This window comes from Chrysemys picta, chromosome 5 (assembly GCF_011386835.1).
Source record: "Chrysemys picta bellii isolate R12L10 chromosome 5, ASM1138683v2, whole genome shotgun sequence".
Taxonomy (NCBI): Eukaryota; Metazoa; Chordata; order Testudines; family Emydidae; genus Chrysemys; species Chrysemys picta.
This window is the reverse complement of record NC_088795.1, coordinates 143,204,555-143,232,159: the sequence shown is the minus strand read 5'-3', so window position 1 is coordinate 143,232,159 and position 27,605 is coordinate 143,204,555. Positions and strand designations below refer to the sequence as shown.

At 60.8% G+C, this 27,605-nt stretch overlaps 2 protein-coding genes across 6 annotated transcripts; one reads left to right on the top strand and one right to left on the bottom strand.

The window, feature by feature from the left end:
- Positions 1-2,580: 2,580 nt before the first annotated feature.
- Positions 2,581-19,590, bottom strand: LOC101931136 (RING finger protein 145-like). Of its 5 annotated transcripts, XM_065597398.1 has the most exons (11): positions 17,586-19,141; positions 17,213-17,520; positions 16,443-16,551; positions 15,950-16,041; positions 14,395-14,630; positions 12,666-12,841; positions 12,176-12,316; positions 10,452-10,634; positions 9,771-9,918; positions 6,044-6,400; positions 2,581-4,523 (listed from the first exon to the last, which is right to left on the bottom strand). In XM_065597398.1, exons 4-11 carry the CDS (start codon positions 16,032-16,034, stop codon positions 4,134-4,136), a joined length of 1,716 nt encoding a protein of 571 aa, XP_065453470.1. In that variant the 5' UTR covers positions 16,035-16,041; positions 16,443-16,551; positions 17,213-17,520; positions 17,586-19,141; the 3' UTR covers positions 2,581-4,133. The 5 variants fall into 5 exon arrangements, with proteins under 5 accessions (XP_065453470.1, XP_042701371.2, XP_008172653.1 ...); XM_042845437.2 differs by lacking the exons at positions 17,213-17,520; positions 17,586-19,141 and adding an exon at positions 19,169-19,590 and having other exon boundaries at positions 14,395-14,625; XM_008174431.4 differs by lacking the exons at positions 17,213-17,520; positions 17,586-19,141 and adding an exon at positions 19,169-19,587.
- Positions 19,591-19,856: 266 nt separating this feature from the next.
- LOC101930845 (tigger transposable element-derived protein 4-like) lies at positions 19,857-22,460 on the top strand. The gene has a single exon (XM_008174454.4). It carries the CDS (start codon positions 20,519-20,521, stop codon positions 22,202-22,204), a length of 1,686 nt encoding a protein of 561 aa, XP_008172676.3. The 5' UTR covers positions 19,857-20,518; the 3' UTR covers positions 22,205-22,460.
- Positions 22,461-27,605: the final 5,145 nt, after the last annotated feature.

Here is a 27,605-nt window from a genome sequence, read left to right as displayed (position 1 = left end):
CTAGTTTAAGTGCCAGAAAAGCCGCCACCCGCAATTCGGCTCCCTCTGTAGCGGGGCCTCTCCCCCATCTAGTGGCAGAAGCCAAAACGACACCAGGCCTCGCTGCTCTGCCCAGGCCTTCGAGGGGCCCCCGGCGCCCCCCCCCCCAGCAAGGCCCGTTAGCGCTGGGGTGCGCCCAGGCGCCGTGCCCGCTGGGAGGCCAGGCATCCGCCAGAGGAGCGGGCCCCTGAGGAAAGGGGCTCGGAGCCCCCTGGGGCCCAGACTCCACTGGGGCACACAGGACCTAGCCAGCCCCCTCCCCAGTGCCTCCACCCGAGCAGGGCCACGCTGGGGAGCCGACACTGTCAGGGCGCCAGCCTCTGCCGGAAGGGACCCCACCACTCTGGCCTTTAACTCCAGCTGCCAGGCCCGGCCCGGCCCCTCCGGAGGAGGACGGGGGAGACGCAGCAGCACCATGGAGGTGGGTTTGCAATCAGGAGGCTTGGGAGCCAATGCTTGGCCTGGTGCCAGCTACGCCCCCCCCCCCCCCCCCCCACACCAGCCCCAGGAGTGACCCACTCACAGCACCATCGCCCTGACCTGGCTGCACCTCAGCTGCTGCGGAGGGCCATGGCAGACGCCCCCTAGTCTGGGTGTGCAGCCACCTCTGGGGTGGAGTGTGGCAACTGGAACAAGGGACTGAAGGGGGGAGGGATTCCAGAGCAAACCTCAAACCTGGGCAGGACCTTTCATATCCATGGCGGCAGAGAGAGCTTGCAAGGGTCACACTAGTCATAATTCCCCCCCCCGCCCCTGCCTGAGGGGCACGGTCCGGGAAATCCCCATCCCAGTAACTTGAATCATAGACTATCAGGGTTGGAAGGGACCTCAGGAGGTATCTAGTCCAACCCCCTGCTCAAAGCAGGACCAATCCCCAACTAAATCATCCCAGCCAGGGCTTTGTCAAGCCTGACCTTAAAAACCTCTAAGGAAGGAGATTCCACCACCTCCCTAGGTAACACATTCCAGTGCTTCACCACCCTCCTAGTGAAAAAGTTTTTCCTAATATCCAAACTAAACCTCCCCCACTGCAACTTGAGACCATTGCTCCTTGTTCTGTCATCTGCCACCACTGAGAACAGCCTAGATCCATCCTCTTTGGAACCCCCCTTCAGGTAGTTGAAGACTGCTATCAAATCCCCCCTCATTCTTCTCTTCTGGAGACTAAACAATCCCAGTTCCCTCAGCCTCTCCTCATAAGTCATGTGCTCCAGCCCCCTAATCATTTTTGTTGCCCTCCGCGGGACTCTCTCCAATTTTTCCACATCCTTCTTGTAGTGTGGGGCCCAAAACTGCACACAATACTCCAGATGAGGCCTCACCAATGCTGAATAGAGGGGAATGATCATGTCCCTCGATCTGCTGGCAATGCCCCTACTTATACAGCCCAAAATGCCATTAGCCTTCACCCGTTGAGCTCAGAGACCCAAGGAGGCCACTGCCTGCCCAGTCCCTGCAGCAAGGAGCCAGGAGATCTGGCTGGTTTGGCCTTAAACATCCTCACCTGGAATGAAATGAACAGCCCCCCCCAGCAGCACAGTGCTGGCACAGAGGTTTAGCCCAGATTTGGGGGAGTGGATTCAGGGGGGACTGGGAGAGGATCTAGGCCAGCAGCCAACATCCCCTCGGCAGGGCCGAGGGAGCCGCCAGATTCGAAGGAATCAAACTTGCTCCAATAAACAAGCAGAAACATGGCTGCAGCTGGTTCGTGGTGACAGAGACCTCCTCACAGATCTCCTCCCGCCTGCTCCTCAGCATGGCCAGTGGTGGGGGAGAACTGCCGCCCAGAGGGGAAGGGGCCAGCTGGACCCCTCCAGCCATCTGGGACGTGGAGGGGCAGGGCCCTGCTTCCCCACTCACCTGGGCAGGGCAAGCCCCACGTGAGGAGCAGGGTTAGCGACGGTCCCATGCGCTTGTTGGTCAGTTTCTCTGGCCCAGGGCCTGGCCCCACGGTGTGCAGTAGGCCCTCGGATTGTCCCTCCCCTGAGAAGGGGGATTACTCTGGGACACTGCGCCAGCTCCATGCCCCAGCAGGTGGGCAGTGGTGTCTCCCCTCCACGATCCCGCCAGCCAAGAACCTGCGCTGAGCCCGCTGCTCTCCAGAGCCCCGCGCCCGCAGCTCTGAAGTAGTGGCCAAGGCCCGGCTAAGTGACTTCAGCAGCACGGAGGAACAGGCCCGCGCAGGGGCAACCCTTGGCATCGAGCAGGACGGGCGACAGCCTCCACCGGCCCCTGCCTCACCACCAAGCCCAGGGCCCTGCGGCTGGCTGAGCCAGGCAGCACGCTGGGCAGCGGCACTGGGAGGGCTGGAGCAGATCAGGGACTGGGGCACACCGAAGAGCTGAGAACGGGAGGGGACCTGGCCAGACCAGCGGGCAAGGAGCAGGTTACCGGCACCAGGCAGTCCTGGCCCCTGGTTTTTGAGGGCATGTGGCCGTTTAGGCTGCGGCCATTCCCTTTGGCTCAGGGTTACCCACGCAGTGGAGCGGAGCGGGACCCGCCCTGCCCCCTTCCCCCCAGTTCACAGTGACGATCCACACAAACGTTCTCTGTGTTTTTAATGGCACTTTCGTAGCCACCCTGTGCTGGTCGCCGGTCCGAGTGCAAACGGCCCACACAGCGCGACAGCTTTAATGGGAATCTGCAAATTCCAGGCGCTTTGATCGCCCAAAGGTACCATGAATAAGGCTGGACGGGGTCCCTTCCGAAGGGAAGAGAGAGCTGACGGTGATCGAACACCTCGCTCCAAATGGATCCAACACGCTGCGCAGACGTGCCCAGCCCAGCTGTATGAAGGCCCGTCCCTCTCGGGAGAAGCCACGGCTTCCTTGGAATTACTAATCCCTGAGGCTTTAAAAACGAAAGGGGTTTTCTATTCAAGTTTCATCACATTCCCTTGGGACCTTGCATGGGAAAGGGGCATCGACCTGTGGTGGAGAAATACTTCACAGAGGGCAGCATACAGAATGGGGGAGACTTCACGGCCTGTCCTTGCTTTGCCTACCACTGGTATGCAGCCACCTCTGGGGTGAGACATGGCTGCTGTTAGTGCATAGCTACGTGTCCTTGTGTCACAGCAGCAGCCTAGCCCCTTCCCTGCCAGGGCGAACTCCTCTCAGAGCAGAACTGGCCTGGACCAGGGAGAGGCTCTGCGGGGGATGCTGCAGGCTGAACCAGCAGAGGAAAGGGCACTTTGCCCTGCCCAGGGCCCAATCCTGGGGTGTGCCAAGGTCCCCCCCAGGAGCCTTGTAATACCAGTGGTGAAGCAGGCCACCTCCGCCCGTGCCCGAGCAGACAGGCCTGGCCTGGAGAGCACAGGGCCTGCCCAGATAGGTTCTCCCCCTTCCTGCACATGGTCCCAAGCAGCTGCACGATGCCCCAGTCACCCCAGAGCCATCAGGCCAGTGCGTCTCGGCCTCTCCCACTCCGGCAGGGGGAAGGGAAGGGAAGGGCGGGTGCGAGAGCCCCTGCGCTGGGGCAGAGCCCACACAGATCTGGCACCAGCAGCGAGTGACTGGGGAGCCAGCGGTAACACCCCCGTTCTATAACAGGGGCAGCCCAGCCCGGTGGTGCTCGCTCGCAGTGGAGCACGAGCCAGCAAAGTGCCTCCCGGTTGTTTCCGTGCAGCCGGAGCAGGGCTGGGCTGGGCCCTGCTGCCTTTCTAAACGCCAGGCGTGCTCCTCCCTGGCACTGCACCGGGGACTCCGGAGCTGAAGCAAGTCTGCAGACTCAGGCCTGTCCTGTGGGGCTAAGCGGGCGTGTTCCAGGGCAGCGCACGGGCAGTTACACTTCCCAGCCTGGCAGCGGCCGTCACGCCACCTCTGCTGGCACCGGCCATGCCTGGCACTGACTCGCTGGGCACTCGGGTTGCAGGGATGCCCCAGCCCAGGCTCCGGGGGTGGGGGGCCGGCGCTGCAGGCTGAAGAGGGGCTGCCGTCGGAGACCGTGCCGGCCCCGGCTCCTGCCCCACTCCACGATCTCCGCCCCACTCCGTGCTTCCTGGGTGCTGGGCTGGGGCTCCTGAAGGAGCCTGCTCCTCGGTCCTGAGGGGGCAGGGTGCCCAGCAGGGCTGTGCGCCCCAGATAGGCACGCGGCTATTGAGTGCAGCCCTGAGACACTGGCTGGGGAGTCCTGCTCCCAGCTGGGTCCATGGGCTTGCCCCCCTCACTGGGCACAGCTTCTGGGAGCAGTCCGGCCCTGCTGGGCTCTGCCAGTGCTGGGTTCTCCTGCTCCTCGGCGGTCCTGCTGGGACCCGGGGTCCTTGCCCTTCCCGCAGCCTCGGCATCTGCATTCTCAGGCGGCTGCTCCTCTGGGATGGGCTCTGGCTCCGCCCGCTCTCCCCCGTCTGGCTGCGGCCCCTCGGTGGCCGAGGGCTTCACCGGCTGGTGGCACATGGGGCAGGTGTCCTGCACGTACAGCCACTTGCGGAGGCAGCCCGTGTGGAAGAAGTGGCCACAGTCGGTGATCACGGCCACGTTCATCTCCTGCCCGGCAGAGGAAGGAGGGTTAGTGGGGAGCCGGCCAGCACAGCCAGGGCTGGGACAGACACCGCTGTCCCGGCTGAAACGGGACGGGGGTATGAAGATCCAGTCTCCAGTTACCTGGGGCAGAGCCTGCTTCAAGAGGCCGTCCCAGGCTCCCTGGTGCCATCGAGGGCAAGGGGGTGTTATAGGGGTGCTGCCAACCTCACACCAGCCTCTCCAGCATGGCTGGCACCCCAAGACGAGGCCAGGAAATGCCCCATTACCCAGCACCCCTCTGCCTGCCCATTGGCCTTCGCATTCAGAGCCCCTAGGAAGTCACTAGGAGATGTGAGCCACCCATCCTGCTGGGCAGCTGCGCTGGGAGGCACCTGCCAGCCTGGGCTGTCACCGGAGGCCCCCCCACTGGCATCCTTTGTACCGCACAAGTCACGGGTCTCAGCACAGATCAGCGAGCTCCTGTTCCAGGCTGTCTGCAGACTCAGGCAGTCGGTGCTGCATTCCTCCCCCTCAGGCCAGGTTTCCTAGGTTTCCCTTCTCAACGGTAAGGGCTCGAACCCTTGTCAGCGTGCAATTCTGCTGCCCGTCTGTGGCTATGGAGCCTGGAACACGTGGGCCTGGATTCCAGGGCAGGTGAGCACACGGCCTGTGGCAGTTACGGGGCCCAAGTGGCATAACCAGACTCAGCCGAATCTCACGCTCATGGCCTTGGAGAACACCTGCCAAGCGGGCCCAAGTGTAACGGGAGCGGCAGCGCCCGCCTGAGTCTGCAGGCAGCCTGAACCCAGGAAACTCCTCTGCCCCCTAGCAATGCTGAGTGGACGAATGAACTGAGCAACTAACTGCCCAGGGTTTAGCCCAGCGGGTCCCACGCTCTGAGCCCACGTGGGGTCGGACCAGCTGCAGGAGGGGTCACAGCAATCACGAGGGGGTGGAAGATGGCATTTTACAAACTGGCGTCCTCCGCACATCGTGACCTTGCACCGACGGTGCACGCCAGGTCACGCCGGTGTTCTCCAGGCTGCCTGGGGCCGCAGGGAGCAAGACATCTGACAAGGGGGCTGTGCAGGCGACAAGTCTGGGGTCCATTGGGTCAGTCACTGCCCTTGATCTTGGTGTGAACCGCCCAGTGACACACACACCCCCATCCCCAGCCCTTGCAGCCTGTTCGAAGTGGATCCAACCCTACCCCCTATCTAGGGCACGTGAAGGCCAACTGAGGAGCTCGGATTGTACAACGCCCCGAGAAGCCACCTCCTAGCGCAGAGCAGGTTGGGCTGGGGAGGGGGGCCCCTGAGATACACGCAGTGCACTCAAGGGGTTTCTGATCTGCAAGAGAACTTCCCCGCACAGGCTCATTGAAAAGCAGGGGTTGGCGCCCCAGCAGTGACCTACGCCACGGGGCAGTGGGGCCGGTACAGGAGGAGGGCGCTGGAGACCCCCTGTGCCCCCGGAGAGGGAGTCCCCGCCCCCGCTGCTGAGCGCTGGCACCACGGCGCAATCCCGCGGGCGAGGCGGCTCACCTGGAAGCAGATGGCACACACATCGTTGTGGTCCCGCAGCTGCCCCCTGGTGGCCCTGGGCAGCGAGTTGATCTTCTTGGCGGCCTCCCTGCGGAGCAGAAAGCTCTTCCAGCCCGACTGGGCCCGCAGCCACACGTTGAAGTAGGAGTGGATGATGATGACGGAGGCGCCCATCCAGCTCCACTCGCCGAAGACGGACTCCCAGGTGCCGTAGGCCACCACGCAGACGGCCACCAGGAACTCCAGCACCCGGCTCACCGCGTTGACGTAGTAAATGATCTCGTCCGTCTTCTCCAGGGGCGCGTCCTGGAGCAGCTCGATCATGAAGAGCGCGTAGACGAAGAGGGTGCCCATCACCTGGCACAAAGGGTCAGAGAGTGGAGGCGATGCTCCGTTGCCAATGGCAACCAGGCCAATCAGCCCCATGCCCCTCGCAGTGGGAATGACACCCCGTTGCCAATGGCAACCAGGCCAGTCGGCCCCACGCCCCTCGCAGTGGGAATGACACCCCGTTGCCAATGGCAACCAGGCCAGTCGGCCCCACGCCCCTCGCAAGGGGCAGATGATGGAAAACCAGGTGACTCTGGTTACCATGACTGTCCCATGCCCCTTGGCAAGGTGCCACCCCAGGGTGGGTGTGAAGGGGGCGAGGTGTCAGGGACCGGCCCAGGGACGGGGGACACTGAGTGGCCAGGTTTCAGGTGGCGAAGGGTTCCCAGCGAGGGCATAGGGCTCCGTGCTGTGGTCGCTGTTGAACAGAGGCAGTCATGCTCTGCCAAGGGGCTGGCAGGGAAGTCCCAACATGTGCAGAGGGCACAGAACGTGGGTTGGCCAGGAGGGCAGGAGGCTGAGAGGAAGTTCAGAGGGTCCCAAGCCAGCCAGCGCAGCACCACGGGAGCTGGGACTCGAGGTTGGCAGGGCTCGTTAGCAGACTCCAGCTGTACCCGCAGGGAGGGGAGCCCGCAGCTGGGGACCTGGATCGGGGGAGAGGGACCTGGCTGTACCAGTAGGAAGCGCAGCACATGGCTGGGGACCCAGATCGGGGGAAAGGGGACCCAGACATACCCACAGGGAGGGGAGCACGTGGCTGGGGACTTGAATTGGGGGGAGAGGGATCTGGCCGTAGCCACAGGGAGGGAGGCACATGGCCGAGGACCGGGATTGAGGGAAGGGGGGGCCCAGCCGTACCCGCAGAGAGGGGAGCGCACGGCTGGGGGTTGGTACAGGCAGAAGGGGGCCCGGCCGTTCCCGCGGGGAGGGGAGCACGCGGCTGGGGGTCGGTACGGGAGAAGGGGGCCCGGCCGTTCCTGCGGGGAGGGGAAGCGCGCGGCTGGGGGTCGGTACAGGCAGAAGGGGGGCCCGGCCGTTCCCGTGGGGAGGGGAGCGCGCGGCTGGGGGTCGGTATAGGGAGAAGGGGGGCCCGGCCGTTCCCGTGGGGAGGGGAGCGCGCGGCTGGGGGTCGGTATAGGGAGAAGGGGGGCCCGGCCGTTCCCGCGGGGAGGGGAGCGTGCGGCTGGGGGTCGGTACAGGGAGAAGGGGGTCCCGGCTGTTCCCGCGGGGAGGGGAGCACGCGGCTGGGGGTCGGTACAGGCAGAAGGGGGGCCGGCTGTTCCCGCGGGGAGGGGAGGGCGTGGCTGGGGGTCGGTACAGGAGAAGGGGGCCCGGCCGTTCCCGCGGGGAGGGGGTCGGTACAGGAGAAGGGGGCCTGGCCGTACCTGCAGGGAGGGGAGCGCGCAGCTGGGGGTCGGTACAGGCAGAAGGGGGGCCGGCCGTTCCCGCGGGGAGGGGAGGGCGTGGCTGGGGGTCGGTACGGGAGAAGGGGGCCCGGCCGTTCCCGCGGAGAGGGGGTCGGTACGGGAGAAGGGGGCCTGGACGTACCTGCAGGGAGGTGAGCGTGTGGTTGGGGGTCAGTACGGGAGAAGGGGGCCCGGCCGTACCCGCAGGGAGGGGAGCGCGCGGCTGGGGGTCGGTACAGGAGAAGGGGGCCCGGCCGTTCCCGCGGGGAGGGGAGCGCGCGGCTGGGGGTCGGTACGGGAGAAGGGGGCCCGGCCGTTCCCGCGGGGAGGGGAGCACGCGGCTGGGGGTCGGTACGGGAGAAGGGGGCCCGGCCGTATCTGCAGGGAGGTGAGCGCGCGGCTGGGGGTCGATACAGGAGAAGGGGGCCCGGCCGTTCCCGCGAGGAGGGGAGCACGCGGCTGGGGGTCGGTACAGGCAGAAGGGGGCCCGGCCGTTCCCGCGGGGAGGGGGTCGGTACGGGAGAAGGGGGCCCGGCCGTACCTGCAGGGAGGTGAGCGCGTGGCTGGGGGTCGGTACTGGAGAAGGGGGCCCGGCCGTTCCCGCGGGGAGGGGAGCGCGCGGCTGGGGGTCGGTACGGGAGAAGGGGGCCCGGCCGTTCCCGCTGGGAGGGGGTCAGTACAGGAGAAGGGGGCCCGGCTGTTCCCGCGGGGAGGGGAGTGCGCGGCTGGGGGTCGGTACAGGAGAAGGGGGCCTGGCCGTACCTGCAGGGAGGTGAGCGTGCGGCTGGGGGTCAGTACAGGAGAAGGGGCCCGGCCGTACCTGCAGGGAGGTGAGCGTGCGGCTGGGGGTCAGTACAGGAGAAGGGGCCCGGCCGTTCCCGCGGGGAGGGGAGCGCGCGGCTGGGGGTCGGTACAGGAGAAGGGGGCCCGGCCGTACCTGCAGGGAGGGGGTCAGTACCGGAGAAGGGGCCTGGCCGTACCTGCAGGGAGGTGAGCGCGCGGCTGGGGGTCGGTACAGGAGAAGGGGCCCGGCCGTACCTGCAGGGAGGTGAGCGTGTGGCTGGGGGTCAGTACAGGAGAAGGGGCCCGGCCGTACCTGCAGGGAGGTGAGCGTGCGGCTGGGGGTCGGTACCGGAGAAGGGGCCCGGCCGTACCTGCAGGGAGGTGAGCGCGCGGCTGGGGGTCGGTACAGGAGAAGGGGGCCCGGCCGTACCTGCAGGGAGGGGGTCAGTACCGGAGAAGGGGCCTGGCCGTACCTGCAGGGAGGTGAGCGCGCGGCTGGGGGTCGGTACGGGAGAAGTAGGCCCGGCCGTTCCCGCGGGGAGGGGGTCAGTACCAGAGAAGGGGCCCGGCCGTACCTGCAGGGAGGTGAGCGTGTGGCTGGGGGTCGGTACAGGAGAAGGGGCCCGGCCGTTCCCGCGGGGAAGGGGTCAGTACAGGAGAAGGGGCCCGGCCGTACCTGCAGGGAGGTGAGCGTGCGGCTGGGGGTCGGTACCGGAGAAGGGGCCCGGCCGTACCTGCAGGGATGTGAGCGTGCGGCTGGGGGTCGGTACGGGAGAAGGGGGCCCGGCCGTTCCCGCGGGGAGGGGGTCGGTACAGGAGAAGGGGGCCCGGCTGTTCCCGCGGGGAGGTGACTGCGCGGCTGGGGGTCAGTACCGGAGAAGGGGCCCGGCCGTTCCCGCGGGGAGGGGGTCAGTACCGGAGAAGGGGCCCGGCCGTACCTGCAGGGAGGTGAGCATGCGGCTGGGGGTCAGTAGGAGAAGGGGCCCGGCCGTACCTGCAGGGAGGTGAGCGTGCGGCTGGGGGTCAGTAGGAGAAGGGGCCCGGCCGTACCTGCAGGGAGGTGAGCATGCGGCTGGGGGTCGGTACAGGAGAAGGGGGCCTGGCCGTTCCCGCGGGGAGGGGGTCGGTACGGGAGAAGGGGCCCGGCCGTACCTGCAGGGAGGTGAGCGCGCGGCTGGGGGTCAGTAGGAGAAGGGGCCCGGCCGTACCTGCAGGGAGGTGAGCATGCAGCTGGAGACCAGGATCAGCAGCCAGAAGTCCATGTGGAAGAAGCGAGCGATCTTGTACGCCATGAAGCAGGGGAAAACCAGCAGGAAGAGGCACAGGCTGAGGCTGCGGAAATGTTTCCAAGGGCTCCTGGGAGGAGGAACACGTCAGAGGCCTGGCCAGGCCACAGCTCGGCCTGCCGGGCTCCGGCGCTTCCCCAGAGCCCCCCGCGGCGCCCAGGGGTCCCTCCCACCCCGGAGGAGAGGGCAAGGGAGCCTGCCGGGCCGGCGAGGAGTGAGGGAGACGCACGACACTCTGCCCGTCCCCGCTTGGGCAGGTGGAGCTAAGGGAGGCCTAAGGGCCCAGCCAGTTCTGCCCTCACTCCTCGTGGCCGCTGGGGACGCTCCCTTGAGCCATGGCACCGGCTCCCAGCCAGGGGTCTCAGCAGCCCCGCGAGGGGCGAAGGGGAAGGCAGCAGCGTCGCTGCACTCAGCAACAGCCTGTCCGAGGGCCATCGAGCCCCAGGCAGTCCCGAGGGGCGGCCAAGACTGGGCCTGGTCTGGGGAGACCCCCACGCAAGCCCCAGCCATGGGGAGCGCTGGGACTCTGGTTGGGTGGTAGCTGTGCCACACCACCAGGGCAGGCTGCAGGGCACCAGGCAGGGCCGGGGGATCAGGCGCTACCTGTTCTGCGAAGCCCCCAGCGCCAGCACAATGGGGTCGGCTATCTCGATCATGGACTGCAGGGTCGACGTCACCACGATGAAGAGGATGATACTGAGGAGGAAGGTTCTCTGCAGGATCTGCAGGTCCAGCAGCCCCGTCTGGAGAGCCAGCAGCAGCAGCGTCACGCCCTCCGTCACACCCCTGCCAGGTGAGCAGGAGAAGGAGGCATGGGGCTTCAACCAACAACCGCGCGCCCGCTGGAGGCATGCGATCACCACCGCGTGTTCAAAGCCAGGACCCACTAGTGCAGACAGCCAGGCGCGTCGCCGGCTATCTGAGCAGCCAGCCATGATAACCACGCGTGCAGCGACCAGCCGCGAACGCACACACAGTGCTGCATGCCGGGACTCAGACCCTGCCCAAATCAGTGACACAGCCCTCGACCCGGGGGAGTGGTGCTCACAGCCCAGATCGCCGGGGAAGGCAGCCCAAACTCAGCACCCAGCCGGTCACCTGGGGCAGGGCAATCGGCACTCTGCCTAAAACAACATTTGGGGTGAGAAACGCCTAGTTGTAACCCGTTTCTGTAGTATCTTCAGCTTAGATTTCATCTTTGTTTTGTTCGCTGGGTAATCTGCTTTGATCTGTTTGCTATCCCTATAGTCACTTCAAATCTATCCTTTGTAGTTAATAAACTTGGTTTTGTTTTCTCTAAAACCAGTTTGTGGAATCCGTAACTGGGCGGGAGGGGCAGAAAGCCGTGCGTAACTTCCTCCACACTGAGGGAGGGAGCGAATGTCGTGAGCTTACGCTGTACCGTTTTCTGGGCAGGACAAGACGGTACAATATGGGGTTTGCTCCCCAGAGGGGGTGTGCACTGGAGTGCTGGGCGATCCCCTAGCTGATTCTTCCCATGCAGAGCTGATTTCAGTGTCTGTGTCTTTCTGCAGCGGGGCGTGTCCCTACCTGTGTGTGCTGGCGGAGGCCTGAGGGCCTGGCACAGCGGGACAGGGTGAGGGAGCCCGGGCTGGTGGAACGGGCGGGCTCAGTGGCATCCCAGAGGGGGGTAACCCGTCACACACGGATCCTGGGCATCAGTCACCCCCCTCCTCTCCTGACAGCTGCCAGCACTTTGCCTCAGGCCGATAACAAGCTGCCCCGGCTGTGGCAGGCGTTCTCTCTGCCATGCAGCACTACCGGAGTCACAATTAACCACGCGTGTTCCCCGCCCAGGGGAGTGTGATCGTGGGGAGGAGAGAGTCAGACCCAGCTCATGGATCACAGAGACAAGAAGGGGGAGCGGAGAGCGCGCCCGCACCACACCCCTGAGGATGATGGCATGATGCCATCCTGCTGTCCAAGGCGGAGCGGGAAGCCCTGCCCCTGGAGCCGGACAGCTGCCGGGGGGGTGTCCCCTGCGATCAGAGCGGTGACTGCAGCACGCGTAGACAGACCTGAGCTAGCTTGCATCTCGCTCGCTCCAGTACCAGTATCTGGGAAGCCACGACAGCATGGGCTGGAGAAGCCCCGCCGGGGTACGTGTTCGAGCAGCTCGTCCACGCTGCTCCACTGCTCGTGACTGGAGTGAGCTTGATCCAAGCCACCCAGGGTACGTCCATCCGTGGTGCGGTCCCCTCTGACTGCAGCACGGTCACCGGCAGAGCCGCCTGACCAGAAGCCAAGCATGCGGCCTCCTCGGCCCCAGCACGGCAGCCATGCCCGCGCCCCCGGGGGCCCCTCACCTGTGCATGACGTTGCCGTTCTGGAAGGCGTCGTAGCCCAGCAGGTAGAACTTGCAAAGGTTGAGCACGGCCAGGGCGAGGTAGGAGACGGTGAAGGTCAGGCCGAGGAGGGAGTAGGGCGTGCCGCAGCACTCCGCCACGCTGCCAAGAGACCACACGGCAGGGTGAGACGCTCCTTCGGGAGGCCCCGGGTCCATCCCCTAGCCCATACGGACAGGTCCCAGGGAATGGGCTAGGAGAGCAGGCAGGTACAGCACCGCAGCAGGAACACCAGGGGGCAGTAGGGACCCAGACCTGAATCACTGGGGTCCAAGCAGATCGGGTATGCGACGTCCCTTATCTCAAGCCCCGGCATTAGATGAGTTCCAGCCCAGAACGGCCTAGATCCCCACCCCCCCATAGGCAACCCAGGCCCACTGCTCCCTGGATCAGCCCTGGTGGCCCTCCAGGCCACTCCGCCCCCTGCCCCAGCGCGGGTCGCCCCTCCTACCTGCTGAGGAAGATGAAGAGCAGCCCCTGCTGGGCGAGGAGGCTGTTGGAAGAGGCCAGGAAAGAGTAGATCTGGAGGGTGAACAGCACCAGCCAGAAGACAAGGAAGAGCACCGGGACGGCCAGCTGGCTCCAGAGGGACATGGCCAAGGCCACCAGCCTGTACATCTCCAGTCCCTGGGGAGGATGCGCCCGTTAGCCAGCGCTGTCACACAGCTGGGCCGGGGGGCTGCAGCGGGGATCTACCACGGAGGAGTCCCTCCCCCTTTTGGGTGGCCCAGCTGTGTGTGCCGGACAGAGCCCCAGCCCAGCTCAGGGAGGGGGGTGTCTGATCACGCCCATCGCCAGCCGCTGCCTCCATCCCCCTCTGGTCTGAGTGATGGAGTCAGACACTGGACTGGAGGGACCGCCGGGCTGGGCAGTCAGACTCCCGTACCAGCTCCGCCGGCAGGTTTACAGGGCATCTGGGGGCAGTGTCTGAAGTGTGTTAAGCTCTGGGCTCCCGGCCCTGGAGACAGAACCCCGGCTGCTCCCGGAGAGTGCCCTGTCCCCACCAGCGAGCCACAGCCCGGCTCCCCAGGGCCAGAGGGGAGTCCCTGGGGACTGTCCGTAGGAGGTCGAAGAGGCCCAGTTCTGATGGTGGTTTGCATGAAGGGGCTCACACTAAAATGGACTCAGATTTATCAGCTTGTCTCACACCCAGCTCCTCACAGCCACTCTGGGCTACACAGGAACTAGGCTCTGAGCTGAAAGGCCCCGTGTCCCATTCCCCAGCCCCCTGAGCTAGCCAGCTGCCCCGCTTTGGGGCCCGATGGGAGCCAGCGCCCCCTAGAGGGGAAAAGGCCCCGTATCTCCTCCCCCCACACCAGCCAGTCTCCTCAGCCTGGACACCCCCTTGAGTGGCAAGGCCCCATGTCTCATTGCTATGATTCTGTCAGGGATGTTTTTAGTAAAAGTCAGGGACTGGTCATGGGCAATAAACAAAAAACCACGGAAGCCGTGACCGGTCCCTGACTTACTAAAAACATCCCTGACAGAATGTCTAGGGAGGAGGGTCCAGCACCCTGCCCCCCGCAGAGGCAGGGAGCTGCAGGGACCCCATTTCACAGTGGCTGGGAGGGGTCCCCCTGCTGCCCTGCGGGGTATAGCTGACGAGGGTCCCCGCACTGCCCTGCGGGGTTGGGAGCTGCGGGGGACCCGCTGCGAGCACTGAGCAGTTCCAGGGTTCCTCTGCTGCCGTAGGCTGGGAGCGGGGGGCGGTGTGGGGCTGCTCATAGCGGCTGAACATCTGCGGGGCCCCCAGTGTCAGGGAGGTCGCTGGAAGTCACGGATTCCATGACTTCATCTTAGCCTTACTCATTCCCCCACCCGCCCCAAGCCAGCTAGTCTCCCACCCGAGAGGGGAAAGGGCCCGTGTCCCATTCCCACCCCCGTGACTGGGCCAGTCCCCTCCCCTGCAGCTGGATTGGAACCAGCGCCCCCTACAGGAGCAAGGCCCCGTGTCCTATTCCCACCCCCGTGACTGGGCCAGTCCCTTCCCCTGCAGCTGGATTGGAACCAGCACCCCCTACGGGGGCAAGGCCCCGTGTCCCATTCCTACCCCCTGACCGGGCCAGTCCCCTGGACAAGTCTGGTTTCACTGTGAAGTGCCCCGAGCTGCCCGCCTGAGGGCACTGCCAGACTCACTCATCTCCCCTCACCCGCCCTCTCCCTGCATGCCAGCTGCTCACCTGAGCCACCTCCCTGCACGCCGCAGCGGCTAGGTGGAAGGGAACCAGCAGGTGGGAGGCGGCCACATACAGCACCTCCACCACAGTGACAGAGGTGGCGAAGGTGTTGACCACGGGAAGCGCCTGGAGGGGGAGGCCGCAGAGCCGGGCCAGCAGCGGGAGCAGCGGGGCACAGAACAGCCACACCTGCTTGGTCTTCATCAGGAGGGCGCAGAGCGTGCTCACAAAGATCTGGCCTGGCGGGAAGGCGAGATCAGGCCAGTTAGTGCAGCTGGAGCGTGGCCGTGGCTCACAGCCGGCCCCTGCCGGTTCCCTTCCCATGTCCCACGTCGCTCCCCTGTACAACCAGCATTCCCGGCATGCACATGTCCAGCTGGCACGATGGCTGCAGCCCACAGCCTAGGCAGCGTGGCCTAGTGCTTAGAACACGGGGCTGGGAGTCAGGACTCCTGGGTGCTGTTCCCAGACCTGCCACCGTCTCCTTGTCGGGCGTGGGCAAGCCACTTCCCCGCCTAGAACAGGCTGTTAATGCTGCCCCCCGCCACCAGGGGCCAGCGGGACGTTTGCTATTCAGTGAGCGTGGATGGTGCTTTGAGACCCTCAGATGAGAGGTGCTGCGTGAAGGGAGACTCGACTCATCACCAGCTCTCCCAGCCACTGTTGCAAGCAGGCCTGGGCTCACCCTCCTCCCCACGGCCCCCACCCAGCGGTACAGAGGCTGTATGGGAGGGGCTCGGCCTGCACCCTGCCTGCAAGGAAGCGTTCCCCACTCAGGTTACAAATGGCCACCGGAGGGCGCTGTCCCCCTGGGTAGCCATTAGCCCCGAGCTGTGTCTGTGTTGTTTGAGGTCAGTTGGGAAGTTTTCGGTCTGCTCTACGCACAGCCTCGCCCCGGTTTACTGACACCCGCACCAACCCCTGTGCAGAGACACCCCTTTCGGGTGTATCCACCCGCCACTCACTGACAAACTCCGCTGGGAGAAGCCGGATTGAAATCCGAGTCAGGGCTGCGGTGTGTAACTGAATGGGTGTATCGCCCGCATGGCCAGCTAACCCGCAGCGCGGGGCGCAGACCGGCCCTTGCGTCCAAACCCAGCCCCCCATTGGAAGCCCAAAGCGGGGGGGTGAAGTCACATGCCCCAGGGCGAGCCGAGATGCGGTCAGGATTCAGATTCAAACTCACTCAAGGTGGTGCCGGTCGCTGAGAGCGGCTGCTCAGCCGGCAGTCAGGCTGGGCTCCCCACCGCGCTGCGGGAGTGGGTGTGCCGTGGTCACACTGAGCGGCCATTAAAGGGCCCCCCGACCCGTACCGGTGCCAGCTGTGGGTGTCTCGGCTCCGCTCCTTGGACAAGCGCTGGGGGTGGGGAAAGCGTGCCCCGCATGCTCTGCGGCCATTCCGGTTTTGGTGGGAGGGATCCCATGGGAAAACCCTGACCCGGGGACATGCCCCTCCCTCGGGCTGGGGGGCTTCCATCTGCTCCCCGTGCCGAAGGGGAAGATGGGGTGGTCCCGCAGAGAGGCGTCTCAGGAAGGGGGGGCCACAGGGGCAGCCTACCTGTCAGGGCGGTCACGAAGCGGCTGAGCACCACAGGGTCCTGGTACACAGCCCCCTGGAACTCACCCTCCATCTCAAGGCGCATGTAGTCCCTGGAAGGAGAGGGGTGGGGTCTTAGCAGCAGGTGCCTGTTCCGTCCCCCCACCCCCTCTCCTGTCAGCTCCACACTCACTCTAGTTAGCCAGAGCCCCAGGTATGCACCTGTGATCTTCTACCGAGTCCCCGCGCCAGCGAAACCCAGCCCACCTTCCTCTCCTGATCACACCGCAGGGGCAAGCGCTACCCCAGGGCCAGGAGTCGGAGCTATGAAGTCACAGCCCGAGAGCACGCGCCTCCAGTCCCTGTGACAGCTTCCCCCGGAGCCGGGGCTCTCCCCCCAGGGTACCGCGCACTGCTGCGAGGCGCACTGCTGCGAGGCGCACTGCTAGCCCCCACAGCCCTGCGAGAGCCACGTACCCCTGACAGGGCCCTCGGGGCACGGCAGGGGGCTCACCTGGCCGTCTGGTGCCCCACGAAGAGCAGCAGCAGGGTCAGGCCGTACAGGTACAGTCTCACCAGGGATCTGACTGGAAGCAGCAGCACCACCACACACAACACGTGGCCTGGGAAAGGGAGAGAACAGGTCAGCCAGCCATGCCTGCCGTCTCCCTTCACTGCGCTGCCCACCCATGCCCGAGGGCACAGCCGGAAATGGCACCCAGCCTTTAGCGCTAGCCCCGTGGGCGCTCCGGTCTCTCCTCTTCAAGCCTTTCCTTGGAGTCTCTCTGCCCCGGCCCCCATCCTCTTACCTTAGCGACGAAAGGAGAAAGCAGTTCAAAGTCAGCCCCGTGTATTAAGATACTGCGCTTTCCCAAACAACTCCATCGATCCGCTACACGCAGCGGGGGCTTCGCCCACCACTGAAATGCAGCCACCTCTGGAGCAAGATGCGGCAGCTGCTGAGCAGCGACACTGAACAACAGGAAGGGGCTATCACACATTGCAGAGGTGCTCTAGTGTGGGTCATCCAGCAGGCCAGGAGGGGGCAGCTGCCTCTCTCCTGTAGGCCCTCGGGGCTCTGACCAGCCTCCAGCAGCCTGGGCCCAAGGTCTCGCACCCGACAAAGTCCCCGCCCTGCAACCCTAACTCACAGAGCAAGGCCCAAAGACATTGGAGGCCACCGGTCTGTCTGCGGCAGGGTGAGTCGTTCTGTACCTGGCCTTGCAAAGCCAGGCCCGGAATAGTGCGTTCAGGCGTGGGCACCTCAGCGTGTGATTCCCTTACCCGCTCTGGGCCTCACTTCCTCTCTCTGGCAGCCTTGGACTCAAATCCTTTCTCCACGCAGGAGCCAACACTGGACTAGAAGGGGAAAACCTGCGTGTGCTAGTAAAAATGGCACCATGGGACTTTGTTCACTGCCTCTCAGGGATGCCTGGGGGGAGGGATAGCTCAGTGGTTTGAGCATTGGCCTGCTAAACCCAGGGTTGGGAGTTCAATCCTTGAGGGGGCCATTTAGGGAACTGGGGTAAAAATCTGCCTGGGAATTGGTCCGGCTTTGAGCCGGGGGTTGGACTAGATGACTTCTGAGGTCCCTTCCAACCCTGATATTCTATGATTCACTGGGCTTGGATTGCAAGTGAACAGGTTTTAACAAAACCTGCCAGCCCTGCAAACTGCCCTGGGACTCGACCATCAAGCCAGGTCCTTCCTCCTCATACAGCAACAAGAAAGCGTCTGCATTCAGAACGTGGTTAATGATTCTCTGGATGATGCACGAGTCAAACCCATAAGAACGGCCAGAGTGGGTCAGAGCAATGCTCCAGCTAGCCCAGTATCCTGTCTGCCGACAGCGGCCAACGCCAGGGAATTGCCTTCAGAGGGAATGGACAGTACAGAGCGATTATCGAGTGATCCATCCCGTCGTTCACTCCCAGCTTCTGGCAGTCAGAGGCTAGGGACACCCAGAGCATGGGGCTGCAGCCAGGACTAATAGCCATGGATGGACCTATCCTCCAGGAACTTACCTGGCTCTTTTCTGAACCCAAACCCAGCTCCCTCGCCCAAGGCAGCATCCACCCTGCAGAGCTCACGAGCCAACAGACCAGCTCCTGCTGGCCCGGGAAGGAGCCAAACGGAGCTAGTTACATGCCCAAACCTGAGGAGGAAAGGGCTATTCTGCAGCCGTGCTCCCAGCTAGCACTCCCGGGACAACCTGCAAACCAAAGACCTTTATCCTGCTGTCAAACTGCCGGAGACTGGAGCACCCAGGACACGGAGATCCCCAGGCCTGCCAGCCACATCAAAGCTTGTGAGAGGTGTTGCCTAGACAGATATCTGGGGGCAGGGGAAGCTGGGGTGCCCTTCTGTCCTGGCCCATAGTTAGCTACTGTCATCGGGCAGCGAAGGAAGCAGGGTCCCGCTGCGCTAGGATCGATCCACCACTCCTGCAGCCGATCCCCCAGCGATGTGACAGGCAAGAGCTCCACCCAAAATATGCCCTGTTCAGAGCGCTCTCACAAGCCGGCCTGCCACGCACACAGTCTAGTCTGACTTCTGTATTTGGGGGGGATAGGAAACACCATGGGGTGGCTAATATGCAGGAGCCCCCAGCTGGGGGGGGGCACCTTGGAAGCCACAGCTGGAAACCACCCAGCCTCCAGGGGCTCGGGGCGGAGGCTCCCCACTCCCGCACATGGGTTTCCTGCTGATTCAGCCAGCCCCACTCAGTCACAAGGTGCCACTGGGCCCCCTCCATGCACGGGAGCTGGTGGAGCCCTGACCTCGGAGGCCAGGCAATCTGCACCCCCCGGGGAGAGGCTGGAACAGCAGCTGGGCGCTGCAGGGAGGGGGCGCCGCTTTCTGGGGGAGCACGGTGAGGTCAAGGGAGGGTTGTGCCCGGGGATGGGGGGGGTCTGACTGACTTGAGCTGTTTGGGGGAGCAGCCGAACATTGTGCCCCCCACTATCCACACATACCGCTTGGGGGGGCAGCACCCAGTCTCCGCCCAGGACCCTACGCCCCCATACAGACAGTGCCCCGCTCCAGCTGTGGCACATGCAGACAGCCGGCCCAAGCATGCCGCGCGCCAAGGAGCAATGCATGCTGGGACTCAGTCTGCACCACGAGGGTGGGCGGCCCCGACACCTCCCCGGGCCTCGCCGTCCCCTCCTGGGCGCTCCCTGGGAGGGCGCAGACCTCGCTGCCCGGAGCAGGGCCGCTCCCCCGTGCCCCCAGCCTCACCCAGGTAGTAGCCGTGCCACAGGGCGCGGCGGCGCCACAACGCCTCCTCCTGCTTGGGCCGGAGCAGCTCGGCAAAGGCCTGGACGTCCCAGCGGTAGAGCAGGTCCAGCAGGACGATGCTGGGCACCCGCAGCACCACGTTGGCCACCTCCTCCAGCCGCGGCATGGCCGGGCCCCGGGGCCGGGCCGCTGGGGGGCCACCTAGGGGAGCCAATGGGGGGGAGGGAGCCGCCTCTCCCCAGGGTGCAGGGGGGGGTGTCTCAGGGGTCTCCCTCCCTGGGGGTGCGGGGCTCAACCGGGGGGTCTCCCTCCCCTAGGTATGGTCCCAGGGATGGGGGTCTCTCTCTGGGGGGCAGAGCTCAACTGGGGGGCTGTCCCAAGGGGGGACCTCCGGGGGGGGCTCAGTGGGAGACAGGGGCTCTGTCCCACGGGGGGGGGACGTCAACGGGGGGGGCCCTGTCCTGCAGGGGGGGAAGTCAGGAGGAGGGGTGCTGGGGGGGGCCCTATCCCGCAGGGGGGAGCTCAGGAGGAGGGGTGCTCGGGGGGGCCCTATCCCGCAGGGGGAAGCTCAGCGGGGGGGCCCTCGGGGGGGGTCCCTGTCCCGCAGGGGGGAGCTCAGGAGGGGGGGCGCTGAGCGGGGGGGGGCCTATCCCGCAGGGGGGAGCTCAGGAGGGGGGGCGCTGAGCGGGGGGGGGGGTCCCTGTCCCGCGAGGAGGCTCTCAGCGGGGGGGTCTCCCCGTGTCCCCCCGCCGGCTCTCACCTGACGGGTCACGCCGGGGGGGGGGAAGGGGGGGTCTCTCCCTAACGGGGGGGGGCGGGGGGGCCGTTCCCTGCCCGCGGCGCGGCGGCCTCTCTGTCACTTTCACTTTCTCCCGGTCCCGCCCCCGCCGGAAAGCCTGGCGCAGGCTCCCAGTGACGCCTCGTCGGCCATCTCAGGCAAGGGCAGCTCTCGGGGGCTAGCGAGGCTAAGCCAAGCTGGAAGCCGCCATCTTTGATCGGAGGACGCTGGGGGCGGCCATCTTGGATAAGGGCAAACAGGAAGCAGCCATGTTGAAGCTGCAGGTGATGCTTGCTAAGGAAGCCGCCATCTTTGATAAGAAGACGCTGGGGGCGGCCATCTTGGATAAGGGCAAGGCAGGGAGCAGCCATGTTGAAGCTGCAGGTGATGCGTGAGAAGGAAGCCGCCATCTTGGGTGAGGGCAAGGCAGGGGCCAGCCACGTTGAAGCTGCAGGCAATGCGTGCTAAGGAAGCCGCCATCTTGGATGAGGGCAAGGCAGGGGGCAGCCATGTTGAAGCTGCAGGCGATGCTTGTGTGCAACAAGAGCCTTGTGTAAGAGCAACCACAGTGAATGAGTGCCGTTCCCCCTAACAGCGCTTTGGGCATTGGCGGGTACAGGCCCCATCTGTGCTGTGGGGACGTCGCCCCCGCCGCCCCTGGCATCGCGTGGTGTGGGGCGAACCCAGACAAAATGCCAAGAAGCCTCTCGCTGATGGAGAAAGTGCAGATCATCCGCGAGTGCCAGCGGCCGGGGGCCACTCAGAGCCAAGTGGCCGCCAAGTGGGAGTTGCACCGGTCAGTCGTGTGCCGGATCTGGCAGCAGAAGGAAAAGCTGTTGGCTGACTACGAAGCTGGCCAGTCGAACGGCTGCCGTAAGCGCGGGCGGGAAGGAAAAGCCCCTGCTGTCGACCGGGCTCTCTTTACGTGGCTCAAGGAGAAGAGGGCGCAGGGGGCGATGCTGGCTGGCCCCGCAGTCAAGGAAAAAGCCCGTCAGCTCGCCGCTTCCCTTGGACTGAATGATTTTAAGGCAAGCGACGGTTGGTTTACCAGATGGAAGAAACGCTTCAATGTTGCTTGCGAAAAAGAGCAGGGTGGAAAACAGTCAGCGGACAAACCCACCGCTGAGCAGTGGCAGTGCGAAAAACTTCCGCGTCTCCTTGAAAAGTTTTCTCTGGCTGACATCTACAATGCTGATGAAACAGGGCTTTATCTGAAAGGGCTCTGTGGCAGAGGACTTGGAGAAAAAAAGGAAAAGCAAGAAGGAGGGAACGCTTCAAAGGACAGGGTAACAGTGCTCGTCTGTGCCAACATGGATGGGAGTGACAAACGCCCGCTGGTCATGATCGGGACGTCAAAACGACCCCGATGCTTTCCGGTGGATTTCAGGAAACTTCCCCTCAATTATGTCAGTTCAGCAAATGCCTGGATGACAGGTGAGATTTTCATCAAGTGGTTGAAAAAGTGGGATCGTCAGCTTTGCTGGCAGAGCCGTCAGATATGCCTCTTCCTGGCTAACTGCTCCGTACATCCGCAAGGAGTGGTTCTCACTAACATTCAGCTCGAATTCTTACCCCCTAACGCTACGTCTTCGATGCAGCCTATGGCTCAAGGTGTCATTGAGAACATGAAGGGACATTACCGATCAAAAATCGCAAGCCGGATTAATGTTGCTCTTGATGTGGACCCCAGCGCCGATGTTCAGACAGTCCTGAAAACTGTGAACTTGCTAGATTGCGTTCATCTTGTTGCTGAGGCCTGGCAAGATGTAAAGCCGACAACAATTTCCAACTGTTTCCGGAAAGGCAAATTTGTTGTGGCAGAGGAAGGTGGGCGAGACGAGGATATTGCAGAGTTTGACGACCCCCTGAACGATGTTCCACTTCCAGGCAACATGGAAAAAGAGGACTTAGTAACTGCTGTGGCTGTGGACGAAGATTTGCTGACGTTCGGAGAGCTAACCCACGAGGAATTACTGCGCACTGCAGCTGCTGCAAGGCCGGAGAAACGCGCTTGTGTGGATGAAACGTATCATAATGCAGAGGATACTCAGGAGAGCGAGGATGATTTTGATGAAGTTCCATCCCCGACAAACTCCGAGCTGTTGAAGGCTTTGAACACACTTCGGCACTTTTCGCAGCTAGAGGGACTTGGGGACAGGGTCTACAGGTCGCTTTGGGACATTGAATCCCACCTTCAGAACAAAATTGTGACTGAGAAGAAGCAGAGCAAATTAACAGAGTTCTTTCACCCCAAATGAGTGAGTTTCTCCATGCTTAGTGTACAGATTGATACTCACTGTAGAAATAAAATACACTGATGTGGAGCAGTACTTTAATTTAGGTTATTGCCGTATTATTAGCTTAGCAGATGCCCTTATCCAGGGTGATCTACAGTGTGTACAAAGTATTACAGTAAGTGCCGGTACAAAAAATGTTTACAAGAGGTTTTGTTTGTTGTCATGGTTGAGGTTTGATTGTTCTTAAAACATAAAAAAACATAAAAGTTGATACTTTTATAACTGTTACTCAGTGAATGCTGCTTTCTGGGCGTAGGCTACAAATGCGGAACAGAGCACGTGTTTAAAATGTACAGTATGTGCACTAATGCAATACTGTAGCCATAATAGTAAACAGACCCTGTACTGTCACAACTCTAGATCGTTGCACTGTCGCTGCTTGACAGATCAGAAAAAGCAGGCTGCCTTTGGTCAGATGACACTCCCCAGAACAGCAACAGCCTCTTAGGAGCAACATAGCAAAAGGGTACCGATACGCTGCTACTAATGAGTGTCTACTGTCAGTCTAGCTCTACTGCTCAGAAGGCAGCCATCTCGGATGAGAGTGGTTCGCAGTGGCCATCTTTGATGAGAGCAGCCTGAGTAAGACAGGTCTTGGATGAGGGCAGACCAACTAGTGCTTCAAGGGGCATCCATCTTGGATGAAGGCAGATGCCCTAAGGGCTGAAGGAGTGGCCATCTTGGATGAGGGCAGACCGCCTAAGGCCTAGAGGGGCAGCCATCTTGGATAAGGGCATTCGACCATCTTTGATGAGGGCAGCCTGATTAAGGCTTCAAGAGGCTGCCATATTGGATGAGGGCCTCCACGTCCCCATCCTGTGACTGTGCCTCCAGCTTTGCCCGGCTCAGGCTGCCCAGGTGCCTGCAGGCTGTCAGGGAGGCCGGGCGGGCAGCTTGAGGCCTGTGCCCAGGTGTCAGGGAACCGAGTTGGAGCCTAAGCCGCAAGTGGATGCTGATCCTGGTGGGGGGCGGCCCAACAGAGCACATGCAGCTGCAGGCCAGAATGTGGGACCGGAGCAGGGCCCAGCAGTGTTGCCTGATTTTAGGAGATTAATAATATTGTTTAGATAACATGGATTATAGGCTCATCAATTAATCTGGTCAGAAGATAATAAGGTTCTTGTCCCAGAATCAGGCTACACAGAGTTTGCAAGGACCCTCAGGATGTATGACAAGGACACTCACACTGAGAACAAAATGTAGCCTTAAAGACTGTTATTGAGACAAATGGAATAGTAATCAAACAATCGATCAATTACAAAATCATAATATTGTTCTAGCAGTACACATGGTTTTATATATGATAAAGGTTTCTCAATTAACACACTCACACCCTTCCTTGATAACCTGGTGATAAGAGACAAAGGACCAGCCTCGTCTCTGGCATGCCAAGAGAGTCCGATGGTTCAGGTTTCTTAAATCTTGAGTGGGAGGTGAAGATCATAGTAGAAACTAGAGCTAAAGCTAAAGACGATAGGAGCTAACTTTGAGTTTACTTAAGAACTAACCAGGACAAGCTAAACAACAACGAACTGACCTGCACTAACACGGTGGACTGTCCTTCTGACAGAGCGTGAGCACTACGTGCCCACCTTCCATGTCCAAACTTAATTTCCTCACCCACAGAAATATCAGGTGCACTTACTCTATAGGCTGGCATCTTCGTGCGTCTCGATGACCATTTAGCTCATTCTCCCCTCTGTTATTTCTGGCCGCACCAGTTATTTCTATGTTCTTTGTGGTGTGCCGGGTAAGTCTGAAAAAGGCCATGAACGTAGGTGGCCCAATCCACACCAACTTGCTTTAACTTGCTCACTTCTCCGTGTTAAAGGTCACACACATACATATACTGTATGCCTTATCTCAGCAGCACCTATCTCGGCTAAAGGTCTCCAACGAGTGTCTGCTAACTTGCTTTAGCTCAACATACAGGACGTGACCCGTAGGTTCCTTGCATTACAGCCAAGAATACGCCAATACAAACTGATAAACCCATTCTAATAAAACAAATGATCAAACCCATAAGAAAAGCTAGATCGGCAAGCAAGCAGGCTAGCCCTACAGGCTACAGCAGGGCCTCTCTGCTCTCTCCCACTCCCCCATTGGCCTAGCTGCAGCCACCTGACACCCCTTGTCTCACACCTCCATTGTCAGCGCCCTGTGTTGTGGCTATACTGTGCCTAGAGCAGCCAGGCCCTGGTGTGCGACCTGGGCGCAAGGCTCTGCTGCAGCCCTGCTAATACAGAACGACAGTGATAGGGCGGGGCAGGGGAGGGTGAAGAGTGGAGCCTTTTATTCTAGTTAATGTTAATTATACTACAGTGGGTTCAGCTCTGGCGGCTACAGTCTCAATTTCAACAGAGTTCTCTCTGTTTGTTCTGGATCTAGAGTCCGCAGGAACACATGAAATAACACATACACTCACAAGAGAATCTATCTTTTAGTAGTTTTATTAAAGTTACCAACCAAGTTATAAGTGTCACAACATATACAATTCCTAAAGATAAGCACCATGTACCAGTTACACCTACAGACATACTCACATCCTCCTAGATGGTGTTAGAGAGTCTGTTGGCCTTCTCATGGATTGATCATCAATATGGGAGTGGTTCCTGCTGGAGTTTCCCATAGAAAGCTCAATTTTCCTGCTCTGGGCACCCCTTCTTATTCTGTGAGTCTGTCTAATCCTACAGCTTAGGGGGGAGGGATAGCTCAGTGGTTTGAGCATTGGCCTCCTAAACCCAGGGTAGTGAGTTCAATCCTTAAGGGGGCCACTTAGGGATCTGGGGCAAAATCAGTACTTGGTCCTGCTAGTGAAGGCAGGGGGCTGGACTCAATGACCTTTCAAGGTCCCTTCCAGTTCTGGAAGATAGGATATCTCCATTAATTTATTTTTTATTTATTTTATTTTATTTACATTCTGCACATGTACATGAAAGTGTCACCCCGCTCTTCCTTATTGGTCTGTGGCCTTTAGAAACACAAGGGACCCCGAATTCTAGAGGCTGGGTAGGTTCTCGTTAACATTGACGTACCACCTTTATCTTGTGGTAAAGGCACAGGTTGGAGACAATATTTGTCGTTACAACATTTTATCATTTAAATTTAATCTTCCCGGCTTCACTTCCACAATATTACCAGTTGGTACCTCTTTCCCCATAATCTTTCGGGTTAGTTCTCGGTCATTGATTTACATCATCATTTCTTGTCTCAAAGGCCTAAAATAGCTGAGCTAAAGTCTTGCAGGCCTCAGCCTGCAGGTTCTTGTGTTTCAGCTCGTCTTACTCATGTCTAAGGCCTAGTCTTCACTTACCGGCTGGTCCGGCGGCACGCCATCGATGTTCTGGGATCGATCCCGGAAGTGCTCACAGTCGGCGCCGGTACTCCAGCTCGCCGAGAGGAGTACGCGGCGTCGACGGGGTTAGACTTCCGGCCGCGTCTGGACCGCGGTAAGTTCGGACTAAGGTACTTCGAATTCAGCTACGTTATTAACGTAGCTGAATTTGCGTACCTTAGTCCGAAGTCCGGACTAAGTGGGGACCAGGCCTAATATTTGGTTCCTCTAAATACTGATCAATCTTATACTTTTATACTCCTACAAATTAACTCTGGTTAACATTCACTGACTATATGTGGTATAACATATTGCTTAATCAGAACATCACACATTAAATGGATAATAACCTACAGTCATTGGCTACAAGGGGCTGCATTGCAGGAGGAGCCAGGGGCAGGGGAGGTGGAAGAGGACAGAGGAGGGGGCGCAGTGAATGCCGTGCTTAGGTGCCACGGGACTGGGCGAGAAAGCTACACCAGGATCATTGCTCTGCTCAACTCACAGCACTTAGATTCATTTATAGTGAAAACAAGTATACGTTTCTATCACAAAGAACAGAGATGAACGGAATAGCAGGTAGGTGAAAGTATTGGAAACACTTAGTTACATCTAATACAAACTCATAATACGCCTTCTAGAGACTCGACTTACCTAACAAGGGACTGTCTTATCTAATGAAGTTCCATCCAAAGTCTTCGTAGCTTTTTCCAGCCAGAGAAGCTGTGACCCCTTTTCATGAAACAAGCCACGCTCTCAACTTGTCCCCTAGGAGACGGACACCGTGTGTTTCTTTGCCATCTCCTGATATACCAGATTAATGCTTTGATTTTAGTCATAAACAGGACACCCCTCTGCTGTGCAGCCTTCCTGAACATGTTGTGATCTCTTGTCGACTTCACAATCTAGATTAGCTGGTGGCTCCGTCTGCAAATAGACTTACGCTGGAAGACGCACAACACCTGTTTATCATCTTCTGGTGACCTGTCTGAGCTGATATATCTTAAGAACATAGTTTTCAGTATAGATACATAACTTTTTAAATAATAGCCTTACATACATTTTAAGAACATAAGAACGACCAGACTGGGTCAGACCAAAGGTCCATCTAGCCCAGTATCCTGTCTGCCGACAGTGGCCAATGCCAGGTGCCCCAGAGGGAATGAAGAGAACAGGGAATCATCAAGTGATCCAGCCCCTATCGCGCATTCCCAGTTTCTGGGAAATGTTTTGCAATGTTTAGGCTGGGTGACCAGTGGACTATGGGCTGTAAGTAGATACCTGACATCCCCCTTTGGCTTACCTCTTATGTAGATTTCAAACCCAGGGGATCCTTGTAAACCGCTGTGACCTGTGCTGTAAGGTCTCGGGTCTTTTTCTGCAGTAAGCAGCATCAGGCATAAGCTAAGAAGCCGAGAGTCACATCCTCCCATTCCATCTAAACTGCATCAAAGTGATGTCATATCGGGCTGGTCAGGGGGCTCCTGTCTCAATAGCCCCCCCCCATCATTATTTTTGAAAACTCATGGCGATCGGGGGAGGTCCCAGATGACTGGAAAAAGGCTAATGTAGTGCCCATCTTTAAAAAAGGGAAGAAGGAGGATCCGGGGAACTACAGGCCAGTCAGCCTCACCTCAGTCCCTGGAAAAATTATGGAGCAGGTCCTCAAGGAATCAATTATGAAACATTTAGAGGAAAGGAAAGTGATCAGGAACAGTCAGCATGGATTCACGAAGGGGAAGTCGTGCCTGACTAACCTAATTGCCTTCTATGATGAGATAACTGGCTCTGTGGATGAGGGGAAAGCAGTGGATGTGTTATTTCTTGACTTTAGCAAAGCTTTTGATACTGTCTCCCACAGTATTCTTGCCACCAAGTTAAAGAAGTATGGGCTGGATGAATGGACTGTAAGGTGGATAGAAAGCTGGCTAGATCGTCGGGCTCAACGGGTAGTGATCAATGGCTCCATGTCTAGTTGGCAGCCGGTTTCAAGTGGAGTGCCCCAAGGGTCGGTCCTGGGGCCGGTTT